The 25,826-nt window shown below is 43.8% G+C and overlaps 1 protein-coding gene across 3 annotated transcripts in view; it reads left to right on the top strand.

The window, feature by feature from the left end:
* The window catches only part of PPP1R7 (protein phosphatase 1 regulatory subunit 7), a 917,460-nt gene that overhangs the window by 465,773 nt on the left and 425,861 nt on the right, over positions 1-25,826 (top strand). For all 3 annotated transcript variants that reach the window (XM_044070331.1, XM_044070333.1, XM_044070332.1), the window contains exon 5: positions 24,289-24,419. In XM_044070331.1, coding sequence (XP_043926266.1) covers positions 24,289-24,419 — 131 coding nt within the window. The remainder of the gene's footprint in view (positions 1-24,288; positions 24,420-25,826) is intronic.

The following is a 25,826-nucleotide window of genomic DNA, read 5'->3' as shown; positions in this document are numbered from 1 at the left end:
GCAAAGATAGACTGGCCGCTGAGGTCCAAAACTGCCGACGATGCTTCTCCTAAGTCAGTCGCCAGTTCGCTGGTACTCAGTGAGGCGCTTTCGCAGCCCCTGATACCCACTACTTCTGATTCACAGGCCTCTACTGAGACCCATTCGGAGTCCGGTATGCCGCGAGATGCTTCAACTATGGAACCCGTGGATGTTTCTACCTTGGGTGGGTTCAGAGCTGATGTACAGGCACCGGCTTCTGAGGGTGTATTCAGGCCTATGGACTTTCATATTAAACTCCTTTAAATCAGGACCGCCTGTTTGGCAACAAGGCTGAGGAAGTTCTTAAAAAGATGGAAGATAAAGCTAAATCTATGCAAACTGTTAAAGATTTTTTACAAGATGTTCTTCATGCTTCACTGTTGCAGTCATTACATTTGGGTTATCCTGCTGGCAGGTTGCCCTCAGTCGGTCTGAATTCCAAAGTGTTGGGTCCTACGTCGATTGCTGTTGCCTCTTCCCTGATGTCAGGTCGTCAGGGGTATAAAAGATGCAGCCAATGCCATTTTATTCAGTCTTTCTTGCTGCGCGGTGCCTGAAGCAGAAGCAGTTCACAAGTGCCGGTCGGCCTACTCCTGAGATTTTCGTGTTCGAGTTTCAGAGCCGAAGTCTTCATTAAAAGCCAAGTACCCCGTTGGGGAAACTTTTTTCTTGCTCCAGACCGATGTCAGAAAAAGTTAATAATTGTATTTCTTGCGGGAAGCAAATACCTCATAAGGACCTTCATTCTTACTGTATTCCTTGCCTAGGCCCTGGCCACGACGTCACTAGTTGTAGGTTTTGTGCTAGATTTAACAAACGCACTATAAAAAGACGTTTTGATTTTGCTTTGCACTAATTTGGTCGAAGGTTCAATTATACGATGCCGTCGGATCAGCCGACAACCTCAATACCGAAAAAACGCAAAGACAAGGATAAAGACAGGCATCCGAGGTCCAAAACCGACGACGAATCCTCTTCTAGGCCAGTCGCCGGTTCACCGGTTCTCAGTGAGGTGCTTTCGCAGCCCCTGACACCCGCTACCTCAGAGCCACAGGCCACTTCGACTCCCACGTGGAGACATCTAGGCCTCTGGAAACTCAAGGTATTGGGCCTACAGAAACTAATCCCTCAGATGGGTCCGGAGCCGCTGAGCAGGCGTCGGCTTCTGAGGATGTTTTCAGACCTTCACAACTTACCACCAAGACAAAGGTACCATTAAAGACAAAGAAACAAGTACAGCATTCTCCTGGACAGTCCTCCATGCCTAAGAAACAGATGCTCAAAATGGCCGAAGACCTCATTACTCTAATCAGGGGTTCCCATCCCCGTCCTGAGAAAAGGCCTAGGCAGGATACAGACTATGACTCCTCTGATCAGGTTTCCATTTCCTCTGATTCCTCTTCAGACCAGGGATACTCTCTATCCCCCTATGAGGACTCTGATGCTGAAGAATCCATCCCTTCAGCCTCTCCTCCTGAGGATTATTCTTTTGGGGAAACTTCACATACCATGAGGGAGCATTTCCATTGGGAAAGTCAGGATTACTCGGAATCCAAGAAAAGGCTCAGGGATTTCCTTTATTGCCTCAGCGCAGGCCTCTTGCTATTCCGCCTGTGCTAGATATTGTGGATGATGTGTTCTCTGAATCCAGTTTATCTCCTCTTTGCCCCCTGCTCCAGCCAGGCCAGATAGGTATTACAGAGTCTCTGACTCTCACAAGTTTCTTTACAAAAACCCTTCTGCTGATCCAGAAACTATTTCCCAGGGTCCAAAATGGGTTAAGGCTTCCATTGCAAAAAATCCAGTACCCTCTGACAGAGATTCCAGAGCTTTGGATAGATGGGGGAAGAAAGTATACACTTCTGCAACTTTAGCAGTAAGAGCTTTAAATTGCCAGTTTCACATGCTTAAGTACCAACAATATTTAATGGCTCAGTTAAAACAGAAAATGCTTGCAAGCTCAGAAGCTCCTGATTGTAAAGAAATGCAGGATTTATTGCATGCAGTTGAACAGGTGGGAAAACATACTCTACAGTGTGGTTTTGATTCTTTAGAGGCCTCTTGTAGAGCCGCACTTGCAGGTTCTGTGATTCGAAGACATGCTTGGTTAAAAGAACAAAGTTTACCTGATTATGTTAAGGCAAAATTATTGGATGCTCCTTTACAGCATGATACTTTGTTTGGTGTTAAGGCAGAAGAGGTGTTAAAGAAAATGGAGGATAAAGCTAAATCTATGCAAACAGTCAAGGATTTCTTACAGGTACAGCCACCTCGGTTCAGCAAAAATTGGCCAACAATGAATTGGTCTTTCCAGTGTCAGACAGACCACAGAGAGGCAGATGCAGACGCCCAAGCGGCAGATCTCAACCCCAAGGCTCAAACAGACAGCGACAGTGGGGCACCTCAACCCCAAAAGGTGGTGAGGACAAGTCTCAGCCTTACAGCAAGCAGTCACAATGACTTTCCCCTTCGTACGCCAAGCACGTCCCTTTTGGAAGCCCCCTTATGGGGAAAACTAGCACTTTTTTCTCAAAACTGACAAATAATCAACCAAGACAAATGGGTCCTGAATATTGTGTTCAAGGTTACAGATTCCACTTTCATACTTTACCAAGGCTAAAAGGAATGCCAGACCTGCCACAAAATCAATGGGCAGAGGCACAAAAACAAATTTCAGCCCTCATGGACATGAGAGCTATTCAAAAAGTACCACAACAGGAACAAGGACAAGGATTTTACTCAAGACACTTCCTGGTCCCCAGAAAGGACTAGGCCTGGAGGCCCATACTAGTCCTTTCAATTCTGAATACTTACTTGGATATTCCAAAAGTCAAAATGTTGACATTACAGCAGCTTCTACCCATGCTGGGCAAGAAGGCTTGGCTTGTTACTCTGGACCTCAAAGAGGCATACCTGCATGTCCCTATCAGGCAAAATTGCAGAAGATACCTCCGATTCAAAGCTGGTACAATGCACTACCAATTCTCTGCACTGCCCTTTGGCTTATCTACTGCGCCCAGGATCTTCACAAAGTGCCTGGCACCAGTAATTGCATTTTGCAGACAAAAAAGAATTCAAATATATCCATACCTGGACGACTGCCTCATTCAAGCAGAGACAAAGGACATTCTTCAACAGCATCTGGCATTTGTAAAAAGGTTGCTAATTTCTCTAGGGTACACAGTAAACGAAAAGTCAAAACTAGTGCCCTCGCAACAGATTATATTCCTAGGTGCCAGCTTAAATATAACAGCCCAGATGGCTTACCTCACGCCAGACAAACAAGTTCAACTAACTCAATATTTTCAATTACTGGCAAGAAAGTCCCATCTCCCTGCAAGAAAAATTCTGCAGGCCCTGGATTCATGGCATCCTGCATACTACTAATACCATATGCCAGACTGCATATGAGGAAATTACAATGGTACCTGAAAAGTGTTTGGACTCAACACTGTCACAGTTTAGAAGCAGTAATACCAATGATTCCCTGCCTACAACAGGAGTTTCGATGGTGGGCACAGGCATGTCACCTAAACAAAGGTCAGCCTTTTACCCAACCCACAGCCAGGCAAACTCTAACAGATGCTTCGGATTATGCCTGGGGAGCACACATGGCAGGAAAATGCATTCAGGGCAAGTGGACCACAGACCAGATGCATCTTCACATCAATCAAAAAGAGATGTTGGCTGTTCAAAATGACCTAACAGCTTTCAAAGACCTTCTACATCCAGGACAATTATTACTGAAGACAGACAACACAACAGTAATGTGGTACATAAACAAGCAAGGGGGCACTCATTCTTATCCCCTATGCAGGCAAGCCATGACTTTGTGGAACACAGCGCTAACGTATCAAGTTCACCTGCAAGCACAATTCCTGCCAGGAAAGAAAAATACTCTGGCAGACGATCTAAGCAGAAATATCATGGACCCTCACGAATGGAAATTGAATCCACAAATCTTCAGCATGGTAACGCAAAAATGGGGATGTCCAGACATAGATCTTTTTGCCTCCCCACTGAATTGCCAACTACAAAAATTCTGCACAAGGACTTATCACAAACAAGCATGGAAAGTGGATGCTCTTCTGTTCAGCTGGAAAAACCTAAAAGTTTATGCCTTTCCGCCACTGCCTCTCCTTTCAAAGGTACTCCTAAAAGCCAAACAAGAAAAACCACAGATGATCCTGATTGCTCCAGACTGGCCACGCCAGCACTGGTACCCTATCTTAAGGAACTTGGCTCAAGGCCCACCATGGATTTTGCCTCAAATTCCACACCTTCTGACTCAACAAAACAATCCGATCCTGCACGGTCAGCTCAAAACCCTAAATCTGGCTGCATGGCAGATACATTAGTCAAACAAGCAACACCTCTCTCTAAAGCTGTTATGGATGTCATTTTATAGGCCAGGAGGCCTAGCACCAGGAAAGCTTACTCAGAAAAATGGAAGAGATTCTGCGCCTGGAACCAGGCTCAAAACCTTGACCCTCTTGTTCCAAACATTCCTCAGATTTTACAATACTTAACTGAGATGCTGGACAGAGGCCTATCCTTCTCATCAATTAAGATCCACGCCTCTGCCATTTCAGCATATTACAACACGGATCCTCCTTTATTCTCTCATCCCTTGCTAAAGCTGTACCTCAGAGGAGGATCCGATCTAAAATTTTTATCATGGAAAACAGCTCTGCTCCTGGAAGTAACTTCAGCACAAAAAGTCTCAGAGCTACAGGCATTAATGGCAGTGGAACCTTTTATAATTTTTCATCAGGACAGGGTATCTTTAAGGACAAACCCTACCTTTATGCCAAAGGTGGTATCTAGTGTGGCTCTTAACCAAACCATCCATTTGCCAACTTTTTATTCAAATCCCCAGAATAAAGGGGAGAAACTTCTGCATTATTTGGACATACACAGGCAGCTATGCTTCTCCTTGGACAAAACAAAGGCTTTCAGGAAAACTGAGCAACTGTTTGTAGCATATGCTGCAGGATCACAGGGCAAGGCTGTCTCGAAGCAGACTATATCCAAATGGATAGGACACTGTATTCGGTACTGCTACACACACCATGGAAAATCAGTCCCAAATAACATTAGGCCACATTCCACCAGGGCAACAACCACTTCAACAGCCTTTCTCAGAGGAGCACCTACCAAGGAAATTTTGGAGGCTGCAACTTGGAGTTCAGTGCACACCTTTACCAAGCATTACCACCTGCCTCTTTACTCTAAATCCAGAGCAGGCTTTGTCACTGCAGATGTCCTTCAAGGATGCATCTGCAGTCTTTACAAATGGGTTGTCCTGTCGTCAGGCAGCCCTTCGGTCGGCCGGATTCCAAAGTCTGGGTCTGGCCTCGGCTGCTGTTGCACTTCACCCGACGTCATTGCGGCAGTTATTCGGGTATAAAGGCATCAGCCGACGCCATTTTCCTCATTCTTTCTTGCGTGCCAAGCAGAAGCTGTTCGCAAGTGCCGGTCGGTCAGATCCAGAGATTACTACTACCGAATACTACTTCGAAGACTTCTAAAAAGCTAAGTACCCCGTTGGGGACTCTTTCTTGCCTCAGCCGATGTCAGAAAAAATGAATAACTGTTTAACTTGTGGGAAACAAATACCTCATAAAGATTTCCACTCTTACTGCTTACCTTGTTTAGGCCCAGACCACGACGTAGCAGCTTGTTTAGCCTGTGCTTCTTTTAACCGACGGACGCTTAGACGTTGGTCGGAGTTTGCTGAACAGGTTTTCGGCTCAGATTTCGCGTACATTATGCCGTCGGATCCTCCGACTTCACAAGTTGCTAAGAAACACAAAGAAAAGGACCGACACTCGCGGTCCGCGGTTTCGGCCGAAACCGCAGTTAAGCAAACCGCGAGTGTCTCGGTTTCAGCCGAAACCGAGCAAGCGGTTCTAATTTCAGCCGAATCCATGACTACTACTGAGGCCCCTTCTAACCTGGTTGAATCGGCCTCTGAAATCCAACCTGCTACTGTGGTTTCACAAGAGTTATCGGACACCATCCCCTTGGATGTTTCAACCCCTGCACGTGGTGCTGCTAGGCCTCCTGCAGCCATGTCCATAAAGGCCTTTGCCAGGGCTAAAGCAGCCAAAACCTCTAAGTCTGTGCCTGTTAAGCCCCCCTCTCACAGGCCCAGCTCCAGTTCCCAAATGCTTACTCTGGCAGAGGATCTCATCTCTTTAATAAGGGGATCCCAACCTCATCCAGACAGGGCCTCTCAACCTCCTCCAGAAAAGAGACCTAGAGCAGAGCCCCCTGAGCCAGTGTCCTCAGATGATTCTTCTGATGATTCAGACAATACAGACCATCCAGAGGCTCCTTTTTCTACTTATGAAGACTCCGATGCCGAGGAATCGATTCCTTCTGCCTCTCCACCAGAGGAATTTTCCTTTGGGGAAACCTTACATGCCATGAGGGAGCAATTTCAATGGCAGGGGCAAGACTTCTCAGATTCAAGGAAAAGGCTTAGGACTTTTTTGCATTTACCACAACATAGGCCTTTAGCTATACCTCCAGTTCTTCCTGTTGTAGATGATGCATTTAATGATGCTTGCACTGCTCCTGATACTTTACCTCCAGCCCCTGCTAAGCCCGATAGGTTCTACAGGGTCCCGGACACACGTCACCATTTATACAAGGCCCCTTTTGCAGATCCCGAGACTATCCCCCAGGGGCTTAAGGCAGTAGCTTCGACCTCAGTTAAAATCCCTCCCTCTGAAAGGGAATCCAGGTCCTTAGAGAGATGGGGTAAAAAAGTATACACCTCTGCTACTCTCTCAGCTAGGGCATTGAACTGCCAGTTTCATATGATCCAATACCAGGAGTTTATGCTTGATCAGTTAACTAAGAAACTGTCCTCTGATGACTCTTTAGATAAGAAATATGTTCTTGAAATGGTGCATAACATTCAGCAGGTTAGTAACCATTCTTTAAAATGTGGCTATGATGCACTGGAGGCTTCCTTTAGATCAGCCATGACTGGCACGGTTATCAGAAGGCATGCATGGTTGAAAGAACAAGTTTTGCCGGATCATGTTAAAGCAAAACTGTTAGATGCTCCTATGGATAAGGTCAATTTATTTGGTTCTCCTGCTCAGCAGGTACTGAAGAAAATGGAAGAGAAGGCAAAATCTGTACAAACAGTGAAAGATTTCTTACAGGTTCAGCCTCCAAGGTTTAGCAGGAACTGGCCTTCCAAAAATTGGTCCTTTCCAGACTCCTCTAAAACACAGAGAGGCAGGAACAGGCGTTCAAGAGGCAGAAACCAATCCAGAGGAGGTGCCTACAGGGGACGCCAGTGGCAAGGTAACAACCAACGAGGCACAGACACAACTTCTACCACTGCTACAGGACAATCACAGTGACTTGGCTCTAGAACCGCTTACCAGGGAACAAATAGCAGCACCCTTAGGCGGAAAGTTAGCCTTATTTTCAAAAAACTGGCACTGCATCACAAGAGACAAGTGGATTTTGCAAACTATAGACCAAGGCTACAGGTTTCATTTCCATACTTTACCAGCAAAAAGAGGAATGCCAAACCTGCCACCAAATCAAAAGACAGAAGCCCTGAAACAAATAGCTCAATTAGTAAAAATGAGAGCTGTGGAAAAGGTACCATCTATGGCACAAGGAAAGGGATTTTACTCCAGACTCTTCCTGGTACCAAGAAAAGAAAACAATTGGAGGCCTATTCTCGACCTGTCCGCTTTAAACACATTCATCATTGTTCCAAAATTCAAAATGCTGACCCTACAGCAACTTCTTCCCATGCTGGGCAAGGAGTCTTGGCTGGTGACTCTAGATCTCAAGGAGGCATACCTGCACGTCCCCATACGACCAAATTGCAGAAGATACCTCAGATTTCTTGCAGGATCAGAGCATTATCAATTCTCAGCATTGCCCTTTGGCTTATCTACTGCGCCCAGAGTGTTCACGAAATGCCTGGCATCAGTAATAGCTCACTGCAGGCTTCAGGGAATCCAAATATATCCATACCTGGACAACTGCCTGATACAAGCGGACAACAAAAACAAGCTAACAGAAGACTTACAAAGAGTCATTTACTTACTGCAAGCCCTGGGATATACAGTCAATATGAAAAAATCAAGACTGATTCCATCCCAAAGAATAACCTTCTTAGGTGCAGAATTGGACACAACAAAACAGATGGCATTCTTAACTGCAGAAAAGCAAGAACAACTTCCTCTCTACTTCTTGGCATTAACAAAACAGAGCCGACTAACAGCAAGGAAAGTACTGCAGGCCTTGGGCTTCATGGCATCCTGCATAATCATGGTCCCTCATGCCAGACTACATATGAGAAAACTACAGTGGTACCTGAAGAACTTATGGTCTCAACACAGGCACAGCCTAGAAACCGAAATACCTCTAATCCCATGCCTGAAACAAGAGTTCCTATGGTGGGCTCAGGCATGTCAGTCAAACCCAGGTTTGCCCTTCCACAGCACTCAACCAAGCCAAACCATCACAACGGACGCCTCAGACCTCGGTTGGGGGGCCCACATGCTGGACAAGTGCATACAAGGCTTATGGACTCAAGATCAGCTGCACCTGCACATAAATCAAAAGGAAATGCTGGCAGTAAAACTGGCAATCCAGATTTTCAGACCATTCCTCCAAGAAGGCCAGTTGATGATAAGGACAGACAACACCACAGTCATGTGGTACATCAACAAACAGGGAGGCACTCATTCATACCCCCTATGCCGGATGGCACTGGACCTATGGAATATGGCTCTGAGCTACAACATTCAGTTACAAGCAATTTTTGTACCGGGAAAAGAAAACACCCTAGCAGACATATTAAGCAGAACTACCTCGGATGCTCACGAATGGATGCTACACCCGGACATCTTCAAGGCCATCACAAGAAAATGGGGACTACCACAGATAGACCTATTCGCATCCCCACTCAATCACCAGCTCAAGAAATTCTGCACAAGAACGTACCACCCACTTGCTTGGAAGGTGGACTCTCTATCCTTCAGTTGGAAAAGCCTGACAGCATATGCATTCCCACCTCTTCCTTTGATGCACAAGGTGCTATTGAAAATCAAAGAGGAACGTCCAAGGATCATTCTGATAGCTCCAGACTGGCCAAGACAACATTGGTACCCATTACTGAGGAGCATGTCTCGGGGACAAATGTGGACACACTACCCCTGATCCCATTGCTGTTAACTCAGAGTGGCTACAACACCCTGCATCCAAACCTGAAAACTCTGCAGCTCACTGCCTGGAACATTACATAAGAACAACTAACCCAGATTTATCCCAAAGGGTTAAAGACATTATCCTTGAGGCCCGCAGACCTTCAACAAGAAGGAACTATGCAGGAAAATGGAAAAGATTTCTCATTTGGAGTACTGAAAGGGGAAAAGATGTGTCAAAGGTAGACATAGCCAATATCCTGGAGTATTTGGCAGAGCTTTTCCATACAGGCCTGTCCTATTCCTCCATCAAGATACATGCATCAGCTATTTCTGCAGAATACAGCTTCGATCCCCCTGTCTTCTCGCATCCTCTACTCAGGCAGTTTCTGAGAGGAATTAAAACTGTAAAACCTCCTAGGAAACCACCGTTGCCAGCATGGGACTTGAACTTTGTGCTAGAAAAATTGACACTCCCCCCTTTCGAACCAGCAGCAACAGCAGAACTTCAACACTTATCCTGGAAAACTGCTTTCCTGCTGGCAATTACCTCAGCAAGAAGGGTTTCTGAGCTACAGGCTTTAATGGCAGTACAACCCTTCCTAATCTTCCATCAAGACAGTGTGTCCATGAGAACAAATCCTACATTTATGCCTAAGGTGGTATCCAGAGTATCTTTAAACCAGGCTATCCACCTACCTACATTCTTCCCCAATCCACAGAACAGGGGGGAAAGACTGCTGCATACTTTGGATGTACATAGACAGTTACGCTACTACCTGGACAGAGCCAAGGGTAATAGAAAAACTGACCAGCTTCTGGTAGCATATGCAACAGGAAGGGAAGGAAAAGCAATTTCAAAACAGACAATCTCCAAGTGGATAGGAAATTGCATCAGATTCTGTTACTCCTACCATGGAAAGCAAACTCCACAGAACATAAGGCCTCATTCTACAAGGGCTACAGCCGCTACCACAGCTTTCTTAAGAGGAGTGGCTACCAAGGACATTATAGAGGCTGCTACTTGGACCTCCGTGCATACATTTGCCAAGCATTATAACTTACCTTTATACTCTAGATCCCGAGCAGGGTTTGCCACTGCTGTTTTACAAGGGATCCTAACTACACCATAATTTCTTCTCCTTTCCTCCTCCCCTAGTTTAGCTATGGTATTCTACCCATTTGTAAAGACTGCAGATGCATCCTTGAAGGACATAGTACAGTTTTGTACCTACCATAAATGTAGATGTCCGAGAGGAATGCATCTGCAGTCAGGATTACCCACCCTCCTTCCCCTCTGAGGTACTCCTAGGGTATTTGCCAATCTACAGCTAGCTTGGGGGGGATCTATTATGGTGTATTTGTTTGTATATATGTACATACATGCTTATTTTATGTGTTTGCTCTCTACTATTTGGAAACTTTGGCATTTATCCAAATTTAGCCATCCAAGAGGGCACCTGGCATCTGGGGCAAGAAACACTGAGGAAAATGGCGTCGGCTGATGCCTTTATACCCGAATAACTGCCGCAATGGCGTCGGGCGAAGTGCGACACCAGCCGAGGCCAGACCCAGACTTTGGAATCCGGCCGACCGAAGGGCTGCCTGACGACAGGACAACCCATTTGTAAAGACTGCAGATGCATTCCTCTCGGACATCTACATTTATGGTAGGTACAAAACTGTACTTTCTGCAGGGTCTCATAGCCAAGCCTAACTCTTTATAGACCAGCCACCCAACTTCAGCTTTGGGATTCTACCCAAGTGTAATGACTGCAGCAGTGTAACACGATGAACATAGTACAGTTTTGTACCTACCATAAATGTAGATGTTCCAGTGTTCACACTGCTGCAGTCCAGGTTACCCTCCCTCCATCCCCTCTGAACTAGCTGGACTTATCTATACCTTTCTATCTGATACAACCTTTGGGGTGTATTTGCTGGTAACTGAAGCTATTGTTTTTATTTTATATGTATATTTTTGATTCGCAGTATGTATTGCCTTCCTACTTGGGGGCACCTGACATCTGGGTCAAGAAAAACTGAAGAAAATGGCGTTGGGTACATCTTATATACCCCTGGCGCACTGACGTCAGGGAAGAAGCGACAGCAACCGACGCCGGACCAAGACTTTGTAACTCAGGCCGACTGCTGGACCGCCTGACGGCAGGATAACCCAAGTGTAATGACTGCAGCAGTGTGAACACTCGAACATCTACATTTATGGTAGGTACAAAACTGTACTTTCTCTGCACTGCCCTTTGGCATATCTACTGCATCCAGGGTATTCACAAAGTGCCTAGCTCTAGTTATTGCATTTTGCAGGCAAAGAAATATTCAAATATACCCATACCTGGACAATTGTCTAATTCAGGCAGAAAGCCAGGGCATACTTTTGAATCATCTGGCCTTTGTAAAAAGGATTCTAACTTGCCTGGGATGCAACATAAACGAAAAGAAATCACACCTGGTACCCTGTCAAATTATATTCCTGGGAGCAAGCTTGAATACAGCTTCCCAGATGGCTTACCTCACGCCAGAGAAACAAATTAATTTGACAACCTACTTCAATCAAGTGGCCACAAAAGCCCTGCTATCTGCAAGACAAATACTGAAAGCCTTGGGGTTCATTGTCTCCTGCATTCTTCTAATTCCATATGCAAGACTGCATATGAGGAAATTACAGTGGTATCTAAAAAGCCTATGGTGTCAACATTTTCAAGACCTAAGAACAATGATTCCTATCATACCTTGCCTACGCCTAGAGTTCCTTTGGTGGGCAGAGGCCTGCCACCAAAACAAGGGACTACCTTTCACACCACCCCATGCCGCCTAAACCCTAACAGACACATCAGACTATGCATGGTTCGCTCACCTGGCAGGGAAGTGCATTCAGGGCAAATGGAACCCAAGTCAAATGCACCTGCATATCAGTCAAAAAGAAATGTTAGCTGTACAGAATGCTCTGACAGCCTTCAAGGACCACATTCTTCCAGGACATCTAATGGTAAAGACGGACAACACCACTGTTATGTGTTACATAAACAAGCAAGGGGGTACACATTCTTACTCCCTCTGCAGACTAGCCATGACGTTGTGGAACACAGCCTTGTGCTACCAAGTGCACCTACAAGCTCAATTCCTGTCAGAAAAATTAAATACACTGGCAGACGGACTAAGCAGAAACCTCATGAACCCACACGAGTGGAAAATGGAACCAAGGATTTTCAACATGTTGACAAGCAAATGGGGGAGCCCAGATATAGAGCTGTTTGCCTCTCCCCAGAACTACCAGTTGGACAATTTTGCACAAGGACTCCCCACAAACAAGCCTGGAAAGTGGATGTTCTGTCCTTCAGCTGGAAAAACCTATCAGTCTATGCCTTCCCTCCTCTGCCTCTGCTCTCCAAAGTACTACTAAAAATCAAACAGGACAAACCAAGGATGATTTTGATTGCTCCAGACTGACCGTGCCAACACTGGTACCCCCTCCTGTGCAGTGTGTCACGATTATCTCCATGGCACCTGCCTCAGACTCCTTCCCTGCTGTCTCAGCAGGAGAACCAGATTCTGCACCCTCAGCCTCTAACACTGAACGTTGCAGCCTGGCTAATTACTTAATCTCTCCTTTACCATCCCTCAGCAAACCTGTGATGGATATCATTTTAGAGGCAAGGAGGCCTAGTACTAGAAAATCTTATGCTGAAAAATGGAAAAGATTCTGTGCCTGGAACCAGTCTCAAGGGATGAGCACAGCAGCACCCAATTTACCTCAGATTTTACAATACTTAACTGAGATGTTTCACAAGGGCCTGTCTTTTTCCTCCATTAAAATCCACGCCATTTCAGCTCATTATAACACAGAACCTCCCCTCTTCTCTGATCCACTGCTCAAGCAGTTCCTCAGAGGGGCCAAAAATTTGAGACCACCCAGGAGAGCTCCAACCCCAGCCTGGGACCTTAACTTTGTCTTGGATAAACTCACTCTACCTCCTTTTGAGCCAGCTGCTACTGCAGACTTAAAATTTCTTTCTTGGAAAACAGCTTTCCTTTTAGCAATCACTTCAGCTAGAAGGGTATCTGAATTACAGGCCCTTATGGCAGTGGAGCTTTTCATCATCTTTCATGCAGACAGGGTGTCCCTCAGAACCAATCCATCCTTCATGGCCAAGATGGTATCCAGTGTGGCTCTTAATCAGTCCATTCATTTGCCAACCTTCTTTCCCAATCCACAGAATAAAGGGGAACGGATACTGCATTCCTTAGATGTGCACAGACAACTTAGATTCTACTTGGACAGGACTAAACCTCAAAAGGAAATCTGAAAAACTGCTAGTGGCATTTGCTGTAGGGGCAGAGGGTAAGGCTATTTCAAAGCAAACCATTTCTAAATGGATAAGCCATTGCATTCATTTCTGCTATAAGCACCATGGAAAACCTATCCCCCAAGGGATCAGACCTCACTTCACCAGGGCTGCATCTACCTCTACAGCCTTTCTCAGAGGCGTCCCTACCAGTGACATCCTAGAAGCTGCTACCTGGAGTTCTGTACATACTTTCACCAAGCATTGTCATTTGCCAATTTTCTCTAAATCCAGAGCTGGCTTTGCCACTGCAGTCTTGCAGGGCCTTATAGTGGGCCCTAATGCTATCTAAATTCCTTCTCCCAACCATAGCTTTGGGAATCTACCCAAATGTAATGACTGCAACAGTGAAACACGAAGAACATAGTACAGTTGTGTACACTTACCATAAATGTAGATGTTTGAGTGTATTCACTGTTGCAGTCCTTGTTATCCTCCCTCCAGCCCCTTAACTTCTTTTGGCTATACCGTTACATTCCTTTACTGTGCTTAAAAGCCTTTTTGGTGTATTTGCTTTTTTGTTGGAGGAATATCTTTGTACTCTTTGTATTTAATTGCTTCCCATTAGGGGGCACCTGACATCTGGGGCAAGAAAAACTGATGTAATGGCGTTGGCTGCATGATTTATACCCCTCACTACCTGACTTCATGGAAGAAGGGACAGCAACCAACGCAGGATCCAAGACTTTGTTAATCAGGCTGACTGAGGGCTACCTGCAGACAGATAACCCAAATGTAATGACTGCAACAGTGAATACACTCTAACATCTACATTTATGGTAAGTGTACACAGCTGTACTTTCCATTGTCCATAGGTAGGTACTAGGCTATCAGCCCAAGGGCCTTTGTAAGCCTAGCCAACAAGTTCCCTGGCTTTCGCCACCCAAGAAAGTTATTTTCCTGTGCCTCTGACGAGCAGAACCACAGAAGTGATCCCCGGGGTGAATTTCCTATTTCCCATCCACTCATCAAGATTTCTTTTGAAGAGTGCTAATGAGGAACTCTGCTTGACATAGGCAGCTTGTTCCAGAGTATGGGAAGTTTCTGGGACAAGAATCTGTCCCTCCAGCATGTCCTGTTTATTGTGATGACAAGGTTTAGTCACTAGAGCATGCGTCTCGAAGGGATTGGGATTTCTTTAGGTGTAGCATGTCCAGCAGCTCTGGGTTTGACATAGCTTTGTATGTTAGGCAGAGATCACCTCAGAGTAGGCGATATGCTACGGAGTAAAGCTGGAGTTTTTTTTGAGACTGTCAGCATAAGGCATCTGTTTGAGGCCAGTAGTCCTCTTTGTGAGGTACTTCTGTGGCCTTTCCAGCTGTTGCAGATGTCTTGTGAGGTACATTCCAAAAGGGGCGTTGTACTCAAGAATGGGTTTAATGAGAGCCGAGTAGAGGGGAACAATGACCTCTTTTTTCCTGAATGAGAACCCTTTTGTGATAAGGTGTGCCATATAGAAGGATTTCCTGACTACTGTGGTGATGTGATTATCAAAGGAGAGACTACTGTCCACCTGAGTACCAAGGTCTCTTATCACACCTTCGGCATTGTGGACTGCCACCTATGTGGTAGTTTATGGGTACAGAGTTTTTACCAAAGGGGATGACAATGCAGTTTTTGGCATTGAGCTTGAGGCCATGGCTCTGACACCAGGCATTTGTCTCAGCGAGGCCCTTCTGTAGAATGTCCACGTCGTTTGGGGACTTGGCTGTGGCACCTAATTTGCAGTCATCTGCGAACCTCATCAACCAAAGGCCCTCTGTGTTAGCCCTTACTTCAGAGAAGTAGATAAAACAGGAGAGGTCCCAGGATTGAACCCTGTGGTACTCCAGTTGTCACTGGTTTGAAGTCATATTTGGAGTCTGCAACTTTTACAGTGTGGGTTCTGTCAGTGAGCCAGTTGGCAACCCATCTTGTGATGTATGGATTTATACCCAGTTTAGTGAGTTTATCTATATTTCCACAATGGGGAATGGTGTCGAAAGCCTTGGCAAAGTCAGGATAGGCTGTGTGAACTACCTTATCCTCGTCTAAGGCTTTGGTGACTGTTTCAAAGAAGTCTATCAGGTTCAGGAGGCATGATCTGCCTTTCACAAACCCAAACTGGGTGGGGTCCAGAGTTTGGAGGTTACCAGTGTTCCATGGCCTTGCAGACCAGGCTCGTCAGGCTAATAGGGTAATAGTTCCCGGGGTCCATGGTGGGTCCCCCTTTGTGGAGTGGGATAACTGTTGCTGTGCTCCATTCAGTGGTTACAAAGCCTTATGTGAGGCTATGATTGAACATGGTGCTTAGGAGGAGGGGGCCAGTTCATTCTGAAGTTCATGTGGAATGCAGCCTGGGATGTTGTCCGGTCCCATGGAAGCTGTGTTCTTGGCTTTGGAGAGTGCAGTTTTTACCTGCACAGTTGTGATTGTAGGGGCTCTGCAGTCTTCCAGTATAGGTATGAGCCCTTTAAGGGGTGAAAGGGGGGTAAAGTTAGCAATAAACCTATCACTCAGGATGTTGAAGATATCAGTTGGTTCTGTAATTTTCATGCCATTGTGCTGCAACTCGGAGCAGATTTGGGTGTTGCCATTGAGATTCTTGACATAGCTATAGAATGCTTTGTGGTTGTCCTTGGAAATCAGTGGCAATCTTGTTTTCATAGCTAGCTTCGGGGGATTTTATGAAGGATCTCAGCTTTTTGCTGAGCCTGACCACAGAGCTCCTCCGCTCATGGGATTTTACTCTCTTCTGCAACAGTTTCTTCCTTCTGTTGTAGAGTATGTTTATAGCAGGGGACCACCAGATTGGCTTCCTTTTTTTGGAGGATAGCGTCTTGGTTCTGTTAGGGATAGCACGATCCATGCACTCGTGTAAGTGCTTATAGAGTGCATTTGTGTAGGATTCAGCCGTCGTAACTGTATTGTCCATCTGCATGGGTGCCATGAAGTTTGCCACTTCTGTCTTAAACATGGCTTTGGAGAAATTCTCTACAGTGGTTTCCTTAATGGGGGATGGGGGTGGGATGTGAATATCTAAGGTGATTAGCTTATGGTTGGATCTGACCAATGAAAAGTTGAATTCAGGAACACTGGTCACTCATGTTGGTAATGACTAGGTCTAGGATATTGTTGCCCCTGGTGGGGGTGTGGATAAGTTGATCCAGGGTATTAGAATTTATGAATTCTAGAAAGCATTGAACGAAGTAGTTGGTACATGAGTAGTTTTCCCAGTTAATGGTGGGGCAAACTGAAGGGTAGCTCTCATGTAGGGTAGCAAAATTTTGTGAGCCACCCCATTCAAAGTAGTCTGCATGCCAGAAAGCACTCCATTTAGATCTAGTTGTGACAAATCTGACTGTCCACTGTGATTTATTTGATGAAGCAGGTTCAAATCTCTGGTTCTCATGCTCACCGGACTGTTTGATTTGTGCAAAAATAAGAGGTCTTGGAGTTTATACAACTCTGCGTACAGGGTCAAGGTTTCCAGCATCTCTTGGTAGTTTAGGCACATTATCATTTTGTCAGAAACCTTTGGTGTCTCTCTAACTGCTTGACAAGTTTAGTAAGAGTATCCCAAAAAGAGCATTGCATTCATTGATGGTTCTGATTGGTGCAGAATATAGAGGTGTAAAGACTCGTTTTGATCTGAAGGAAATACCCTTTGTGATTGGCTGTGCTATATATTTCCTAACCATTGTTGCTACATGATCAAAGGAAGAGTTACCTACTCACGTTCCATGGTCTCCCTCAGCTTTATTTTGGAGAAGTGTATTTTCTGTGCCATAAGCTGGGTCCAGGGCTTGTTTGCCAAATTCAGCAGTATTGCATTTCTTAGCATTTAATTTTTGCCTGTTTTCAGAGCATCAGCTATTAATGTGTGTAAGTTCACTTTGTTACTTCTGCATAACAGAAGATTTAAATACAAGTCCCAGTTTGCAATCATCTACAGACTTGGTTAGCCAGAGATATTGGTGTTTCACTGCTGCGGCAATGACTCCTAGGGATTTCCTTCTGTGGGAGCCCTTGGCCAGCCTGGATACCAGAGACTTTAATCCCCACTTCCTGACCCAGTCAATACCCTTCCCTCTCCCATGTCAGGGTATAAGGGTCATCAGCGGCACCATATTTTCAAGTCCATCTTACATCATGGTCTTGTAGATGAGGCTTGTTAGGCTAATGGGTCTGTAATTACAGGGGTTCATGTTAGAGCTGCCTTTGAAATGGTATTGCAACTGCTTTGTGCCAAACTTCAGGGACAAGCCTAGGATCAGTTGCACAAATGCGTGTTTAGTGCTGCTTAGCAGGTGGCCGGGTGTGTTATCAAGTCCCATAGAGAATGTAGAGTATTTTTAACAAGTGTTCTGTGATGATGGGGCTGCTGAGATCTTTCAGTATGTGTAGGTTTTTGTACAGATGCCTCTGGGGTTAAATCTGTCCTGAATGTGTGTGCTGAATTATTTGGGATACCCACTGAATCAGAGTAGGTAGTACCCTTAGAAATAAGTTCAGAGCAATGTCTGGTGTTATTTTGTAACTTCCCAGTGTAAGTAAAGAAGGATTTGAAATTAACCTTAGCTTCTGATGCTAACTTAAGTTCACGGGAAGCCTTTGTTTTTCTGATGGTATTCTTCAGTACCTTGGATAACTTTTTGATTTTGACCTTAATTTATGGGTCTTTAGTTTTGCTAATTATTCTAATGTGCATTTTCCCTTTATTGTATTTATTTATGGATCACCAGGCTATTTTGCTGTTACTTTTCTGCTTTCATTTTATTGGGGTAGGGACTGACAGATTTACACAGTTTTCCAGGTGAGCATCAAAGTTGTTTGCATAACTAGTAGCTGTGTCAGCATTTTGGGAGATGCAGTTATACTTGAGTTTAGAGACTTCTTCACAGAATTGTAGGAAGTTTGTACTTTAGAAGTATTTGAATAGTGTAATATTTGCTTTTGTTGGTTTAGGAATTCTGAAAGAGAATGTTACCAATTTGTGGTCAGACTTTATGCACTACCCCACTGGTATACCCTTATAGATGCTGTATTTGTAAGGACCAGGTCAAGAACATTTTGCTGTCTAGTGGGCTGTTTACCTATCTGATCCAGGGGATTCTTGTTTATGAAATTGAGTAATTTTTTGGGCATAGTGTACATTTGAGGTGATCTCCCAGTTCGTTAATGGGTAGTTAAGACACCCAGGATGGTGAAGTTTATTTAAGTTCATCCAGTGTTTTTAAGAAATGACATGGTTTGGGGGGAGATGGCAAGGGGGGGGGGGTTCCTGTAACATGATCTGAGTATTTTTTTTTTTTTTTTAGTGTGAGTTAAATCCTGGTAAGTTCAGTTTGTGGATGTCTGTGGAATCTGACTTGAGGAGATGTGGTCTTTAACAAATAAGGATACTACACTACAGTTTCCATTGGGTCCAAAGGCATGGTGGGCACAAAACCCTAGTGCAGAGGGGATATTTCCAGGCTTTTATACCAGATTTCAGTTTAATAATAATATACACATGAATGTTTTCCAAATGTAGGAAGGCTTCCAGATTGGGCAATTCATTAGTAAAACTCCTATCGTTAAGCAGCACCACATTGGTCTTCTTTTCTTTGTATCTCACGGTCATTTTTGGTGAACATAGAATTCCTCTGTGTCAGTCTTTCTTGCATTTTGATCTCCGTGGAGGGCTTGGAAGTGTCTCTCTTTATATCCCTTAGGGTTTTGCGTGTCGGGTCATGTGCGCTTCATGAGTCTCATAATCGTACTTGTTAGTCTTGAGAACCCTTGAGACATCAGGGATCTTTCCAGAAAGACAACTCTCAGTCAGCCTATTTTGGGGCTATTTTTATTTTCCTCATGTCTCTGTTATGGATGTGGCATTATGTGATGAGGTGTTTAATTTTCCCTGAGACCTAGTCTTGTTTGACCTTGGAGGCTGAGGCAATGACTTTTTTATATAGTCTGTTCAGCATATGATAACCTACCATATATTTGTGTGGAGAGAAGTATGGTACTCGCAGACTTTTTTGTGAGAGTAATGCCTCTGTTTTGGTTAATTATTGCATTTCTCAAAGGTAGTGTGTGATGGGGTATGATGGGGTAAGTAAGAGTTAGTCTGTGAGGGTCAGGCAGTTGCTACACTCCCTGAGTGCACTGTGAGCTATGACTGGCAAATGAGGGAAGGCAAGCTGGCAGATCTTACATTTCATCCAAGAGTATAGAAATTTGGGGATGCAAGACTTATGTATGGTGTTTGGTTTGCTGGATGCTTTAACAATTCCTTCGGAGCACGAAATATTAAATGCTTCTTTTCACTGAAATTCTTATTGACACATAGTATTATGTAGTGGTCAGCGCCAAAAACATTTGTAGGTTGTTGGAGGTGATCTACTAAGGTAGAAACAGCTGACAGCAACTTAAAGACAATATGCAATAAAACCCCCTTGCCTGATCCAGCTGTTGTGCTGATGTCCTTGTACATGTGCTGATGTTTATAATTTGGAAAAGCCGCCAAACCATGTGCCAGGAAGTAAAAAACATTTCCTCATAAAATCCTTAGTTAGCTCAGCTTTTGTGTGCACTTCCTTTGATCAGCATGGTCACACTTGGAACTGTGATGATGCAAGGTCTGGTGCTACAGCTGAAGCAAAGCAGTTGCAGTATGTGATAAATACTGAACAGTAAAAATACAAACTCAAACACCAGACACACACAAGAATAATATTTATTGACTACAACTGAATTCATTAAATGTTACTATGGTCTTGAGTGCCCTGCGTTTGCCGTTGTGTTTTCACTTCCTTGCCACTGGAACCCCCTTAAAGACAAATTGAATATCTGTGATGAAAAGAAAAACAAAATGGCAGTGATCCCTATATCTCCATTTCCCCTACATGTTATTGGTACTTGCTTCATTAGGGGAAGTGGGAATATGATTAGCTTTACTTTTTTTAAACCCAGACCCTAAGACTTGCAACTTCCACCCCCAACAGGACGTCACCAAATTACATCCATTATAACTGCAGAGCAGGGAAGCTGTCAGCATTGGGTGTGATGGTTTGCTTCTTTCATGTTGCATTTTCTCACATAAAATTATTTTACATGAAAAGTAGAAACTGAACAGCAATTATAACCAGCAGTGATCTTTATTATAATGGTGGAATGGAATGCAAGCTTTGCATTTCATTTTGCAACACTGCACATGATCTTTGAGTTCATCCTAAATAAGGAGGCAGCATCTTTAGCACAGCCTGATAATGGGTATGTGTCTGACTAGACTTGATAGGAATAAAACTTCACTTGAAATTTGAATATGAAGCCATTAATGATAGCTTTCTAGAAACTGCTGCAAGTTATCCTCTCCACAGAATAATCATCACTGTCTCTGACTAAACTTTGCTGTAATGGTCACTGTCTAAACTTTGCTGTAATGATAGCTAAGTTATAAATTGTAAAAATGGAGATAAAACAACAGATAAGCATAAGGAAGCAACATAGCAATTAATTAATTTAGTGTGGTGACTGTACAACACAACACTTCATTTACCAGCAGCAAAAACAAAATAAAATTAAAATTTGTTTGAATACTACAGAAATAGTAGAAACAGTTAAAATGTCTCCAAGTTCTGCCTCTTGCTGACAGCTGCCTACATCTCCACAAGGGATGATTTCACTGCGAACCATGTGGGCAGGATGTCAGCAGACTAATACAAATGGGTGCTCCACAGGAAGGTCTTTCAGTCATTGTGAGTCGATGGGATATATCAGACATAGACTTCTGCTCCAGTGCACCTCACTGGAAAGCTTGGACAGTAGACACAGTCACTTAATTCGAGATGCCTGTATTGTTTTTTCCTCACCTCTTGCTTCCCAGGGTAGTCTGGACATGAGGGTGTGGGAGTCCAGAAATAACTCTGGCCATTTCTGGTCAAGGTAGCATTGGTTCGCCCAACTGATCTAGTTGGCCGAGGGAAAAAATATCTTGCTGCCTCAGCTAGTGGACATTTTGATTAAGTTTAAGGGGAAAAGTCATATCTAGATAAGTGGAAAAGTTCTGTCTGAGACCAAAGGCGAGACTTGCACCTTAATGAGGGACATGTGCCCCTACACTTGAATCCCTTTCCTTTGGCATTTAGACCACCTTTTAAACAGTTCTGAAAGAACAGTTTACACCTGAAGCCACCTAGCCAGACTCTGGTTCCAGGTTGGGATCTCAACTTCATGCTGGAAAAGCTAACCTCATTTACCTTTGAAATAACTACATTGACTAATTTTTAAATTCCTTTCCTGGAAATCTAGTTGCAGTTACCTCAAGCTAGTAGGGTTTGAGAAATATAGGTTTTCATGTGTAAAGAGCTTTTTCTTGTCATCCAAGGACAAGGTCACCTTGTACACTAGCCCTTTCCATTTGCCTAAAATAATTACAGCATTAGCATTTAATCAAGCTGTTTAGTTTCCATTTTTTTCCCTTCTGCTCAGAATGAAGAGGCAAATCTTGTATTCACCAGATGTTTGCATGCAGTTGAGATGCTGTTTAGACCAAACGAAGACTTCAAGAAGTCTGGGCAACTTGTGTTTTTTACTGAAAAGGAAAATAGGCGATCTGTGACGAAACAGGTCATCTCTAAGTGGATAGCATGCTGTATTTACATCTCCCATAATCTCCATAAGAACTGCCTGCATGAGAAGACTCTGATATCATACTGAGGGCCACAACAACCATCATGACGTTTACAAAAGGAGTGTACAAGACCTCTTAGAAGCAGCTACCTGGTCATCTGTCCACACTTTTTCCAAGTATTATAGACTGAGGTTGATCTGTACAGAGGAGGGCCCAGTTTGCCTCTGTTATTCTAAAATGCTTATTGCCACACTCAACTATGGTCTCTCCATCTCCAACCCCACACACACATAAGGCCTACAAGGTCTGGCAGTCTTCCATAATGTTATGATTGTAGGAGTGAATCGCACAGTGAACATTGTACAGTTGCGTAGTCAGTTGCTGACTGTGTTCACTGTTGCAGTCCAGCTTTTCCACCCATTATCCCCTCTAACACTAGGAATCCGGCTAGGGTGGATAATTACCCCTTCCCCATCCTTTACTTTTGAGTTGTCCAATATTTTGTGTTGCACCTTCACTTCTTTTTCTGGTATCATAGAAGGGTAAGTTTTTGCCTGGGTTACAGAGTTCTCTGGTTATGTATTTCTAATCTGTACAGAGGGGTTGGGGGTTTGATAATGACTAAGGTGCTTACCTTGTTGGCACAAGGTATAGGACTTGATCTATACCTTTGAAGGGAAATTGGCTAGGCTTAAAGTATCCTTCAAGGAAAGTTAGACTAGTACTTGCCTGTGACTTGCAGTAACTCATGAAGGTCATGAAGGCACTAGAGAATTAAAGTGTTTGGGTCTGAGCCAGCGTTCTTGTTTTTTTTTCTGCATAGTTGTTTGGATTTAGTACTTGCCTATGAACCTATGAACAGGTGTAGGGCAAGAAAGAAGTGAAGACAGATATCAATGGACACCCATGCATCAGTCTTAGATACTGGGTACATGGAGATGCCCTTGATAAAGATAGCATTAGCTGACATAGATTCTTGGTTCTGAAAATCTGGCCAGAGATGCTCAGCCTATAGCAGAGTCTGCTAATCTAATGACTGCAGCATAGACCACACCTTAACTACAGTTGTAAGTCGACTGCACAACTGTGCTACCCCCAGCTTGAGTGATGGCACCACACTTTTTTGGCTTACTCAACTCTGTCCTGTGCAGGAAAATGATTATACAAAGGGACTTAAATCCCAGGGAAACAAATGGATCTGTGGGTTGAGGTGTGAAGACTGAATAGTCAGCAGGGGATTAGTGAGAGAACATAAAAATATTACAGATGATGTGCTCACTGTACCAATTAATTTGGGAGGGGATTCCTCCTTCACTGGGGGCTTACTACCTTCCCACTGTCCCCTTTATGTTTGTGTCCTTCCTGCACAAGAGCTGCAAATGGATTTCCTGTAAACCAAGTATGTCCTTTATACATGTGTTTTTATTTCTTTTGCATTTTCCTTGAGCAGTCTGTGAAGTTCAAACTGAAAAATGCAAGAATTGATTGAATGTGCAATTTATAGTCTGACTTGGAAGCATGCATTACCTCCAAATGACGGATTGAGAGAAACTTGAGATTGTTGTCAAGCAGAGGAATTGTGCAGCAGGTAGCCACTGCAGAAGGCCTTGGTAATAAGTTGAGTGCGTATCTGTCATTTAGTAGGTATCAGCTGATCATCACAGTGGACACACTTGGCATTATAATTTCTTAATGTTTTCTTTTTTTTAACACTTTAGCCTAGTTAGACAGTGCTGCCTGTTATATAGTGCTTCAGAAAAGGAAAGAAAATATAATATCGTTGCTGCTCTTTCTTTTTAATTAGTGACTTCAGTGAGTTTTACTGTCATTAAGGATCAGAGGTAAACGTCAACCAAAAAGTGTGATGAAACTTGTAGAATTGGTACTGGATTATAGTCGCGTAAATATGTTTAAAAATTGGTTAGCTGTCAAAAGATATTCTACTAGTCAACAGCATTGCATTTTAGAACATGAGGAAATAGCAGAATATCTGCTTATACAGTTCAGGATTGTGCCTGTTACATCAAATGTATGGTTTGTGATCAGAATTCCATGTCGTCTCATTCAATTCACCTTTTTTCTTCCTCTAACACCAAACTACCTGCTCTTCTAGATTTTGTGCCTTCGTCAGAACTTGATTGCCAAGATTGAAAACTTGGATGAGTTGAAAACACTACGGGAACTTGATTTGTATGATAATGCAGTCAAGACTATTGAAAACTTAGATGCACTGCACGACCTAGAGTGAGTATTTTGTAGGATTCTTTTGTTTTTTACTCTTTGTACTTAACTGTGGTTGATCTTCCTGTGGATGGCTTACTCTCTAGCTCTGCTGTAATGGACAGACCTTTGTGACATTTTTAATAGAGGCAGGGATCCAAAATGCAGTTAAAACATGTAGCTGGGTACTAGTACAGTGTCAAATCTGCTTAATGATTTCTAAACTGGACTGCAATTTTCAGTTAAAAAATAAACCACATTTTCTGAAAGTGGGCTTATTCACCATTCATATTTAGTGGTTTTGTTTCAAACAGTGATGTAGAAATTCAGCAAAAAAGAGATTTGATTGAAACCTCTGCTGGAATAGTCACTTTTGTGCAAGACATTGTGAGGCTGTTACTAAAGCGACATCTTTAATGCTGCCTTATTTATTCAGTTCTTTATTCCTCACTGCTGTGAGTGCTTTTATTTATTTATTTATTTTATCATTTATTAATATCGTAAGTGGCACTGGTCTATAGAACCTTTGATGTTATGTAGTCCAATCTCGCCTTCATTCTTACCCTGGGTTCGGAGCCGAACCTCTGCCCCAATTTGACCATACTCTAGCTCAAAGTCTTCAATTGGCTTGTGGCTAAGAGGTATCCCATCATGCAGCAGGCCCGTTTCCCAGATCTTGTTTGCTGCTCGTTACACTCGGATGTGGTATCGCTTTTGGCCGTAGCTAAGTATACTTTTTTCTAAAATGTTTGGATATTGTTGATCTAAAAAGGCTATTTTCATAGCTACTGTGTGTCTCTCTCTCTAGGCTGGTTTTGTGGTCTTTTTCGTTGGCCATTTTTTGGGATCCCATCCACTCACTTTCTTCCCACGGGCTAGGCCTGTTTCAGTTAGAGGACCTAGTCCTCCCCATTGTTTTCCGTGTGGTCTCTGAGTTGTGCTTCTGTTACTTGTAACTTATTTGGTGTCTTTGTCATTTGATAGTGATGTTATCCTGCCTTTATTTTCCCCGGGCTAGGCCCATTTAAATTAGAGGACCTAGTCCTCCCTGTAGTTTTTGTTCCTGTCGGTTACTAGGCCCTTTTAGTTAGAGGCTTTAGTTTCCCGCGCGGGGTTCAGTTAGGTTTTTTTGTGCGTACGTGTGGTTTTGCAGTGTGTACCTGTGGTTTTGCAGCTTGTCTGTGTGTGTGCACTCCTTATACAGCATGTCTAAGGAACACCAGCCGTCTGGCTTTAAGAAGTCTATTAAATGCAACAATAAAATGTCTTTGACTGATGGCACTCTGTGTGCGTATACTGCTTGGGGGCTATTCTCCTCCAAGAGTCATGCTTGTTTTGTCATTCCTTCAGTCCCCACGTGCTACAGCAGACGAAGAACAAGCTCATCCTGAAAGGACTGCTTAAACACTCCTTCGAGGAAAACTTGGCTAA

This window comes from Protopterus annectens, chromosome 4.part1 (assembly GCF_019279795.1).
Source record: "Protopterus annectens isolate FY-2018-M chromosome 4.part1, PAN1.0, whole genome shotgun sequence".
Taxonomy (NCBI): Eukaryota; Metazoa; Chordata; order Ceratodontiformes; family Protopteridae; genus Protopterus; species Protopterus annectens.
Note: the sequence above shows the minus strand (reverse complement) of the source record. Positions and strands in the feature narration are given on the sequence as shown.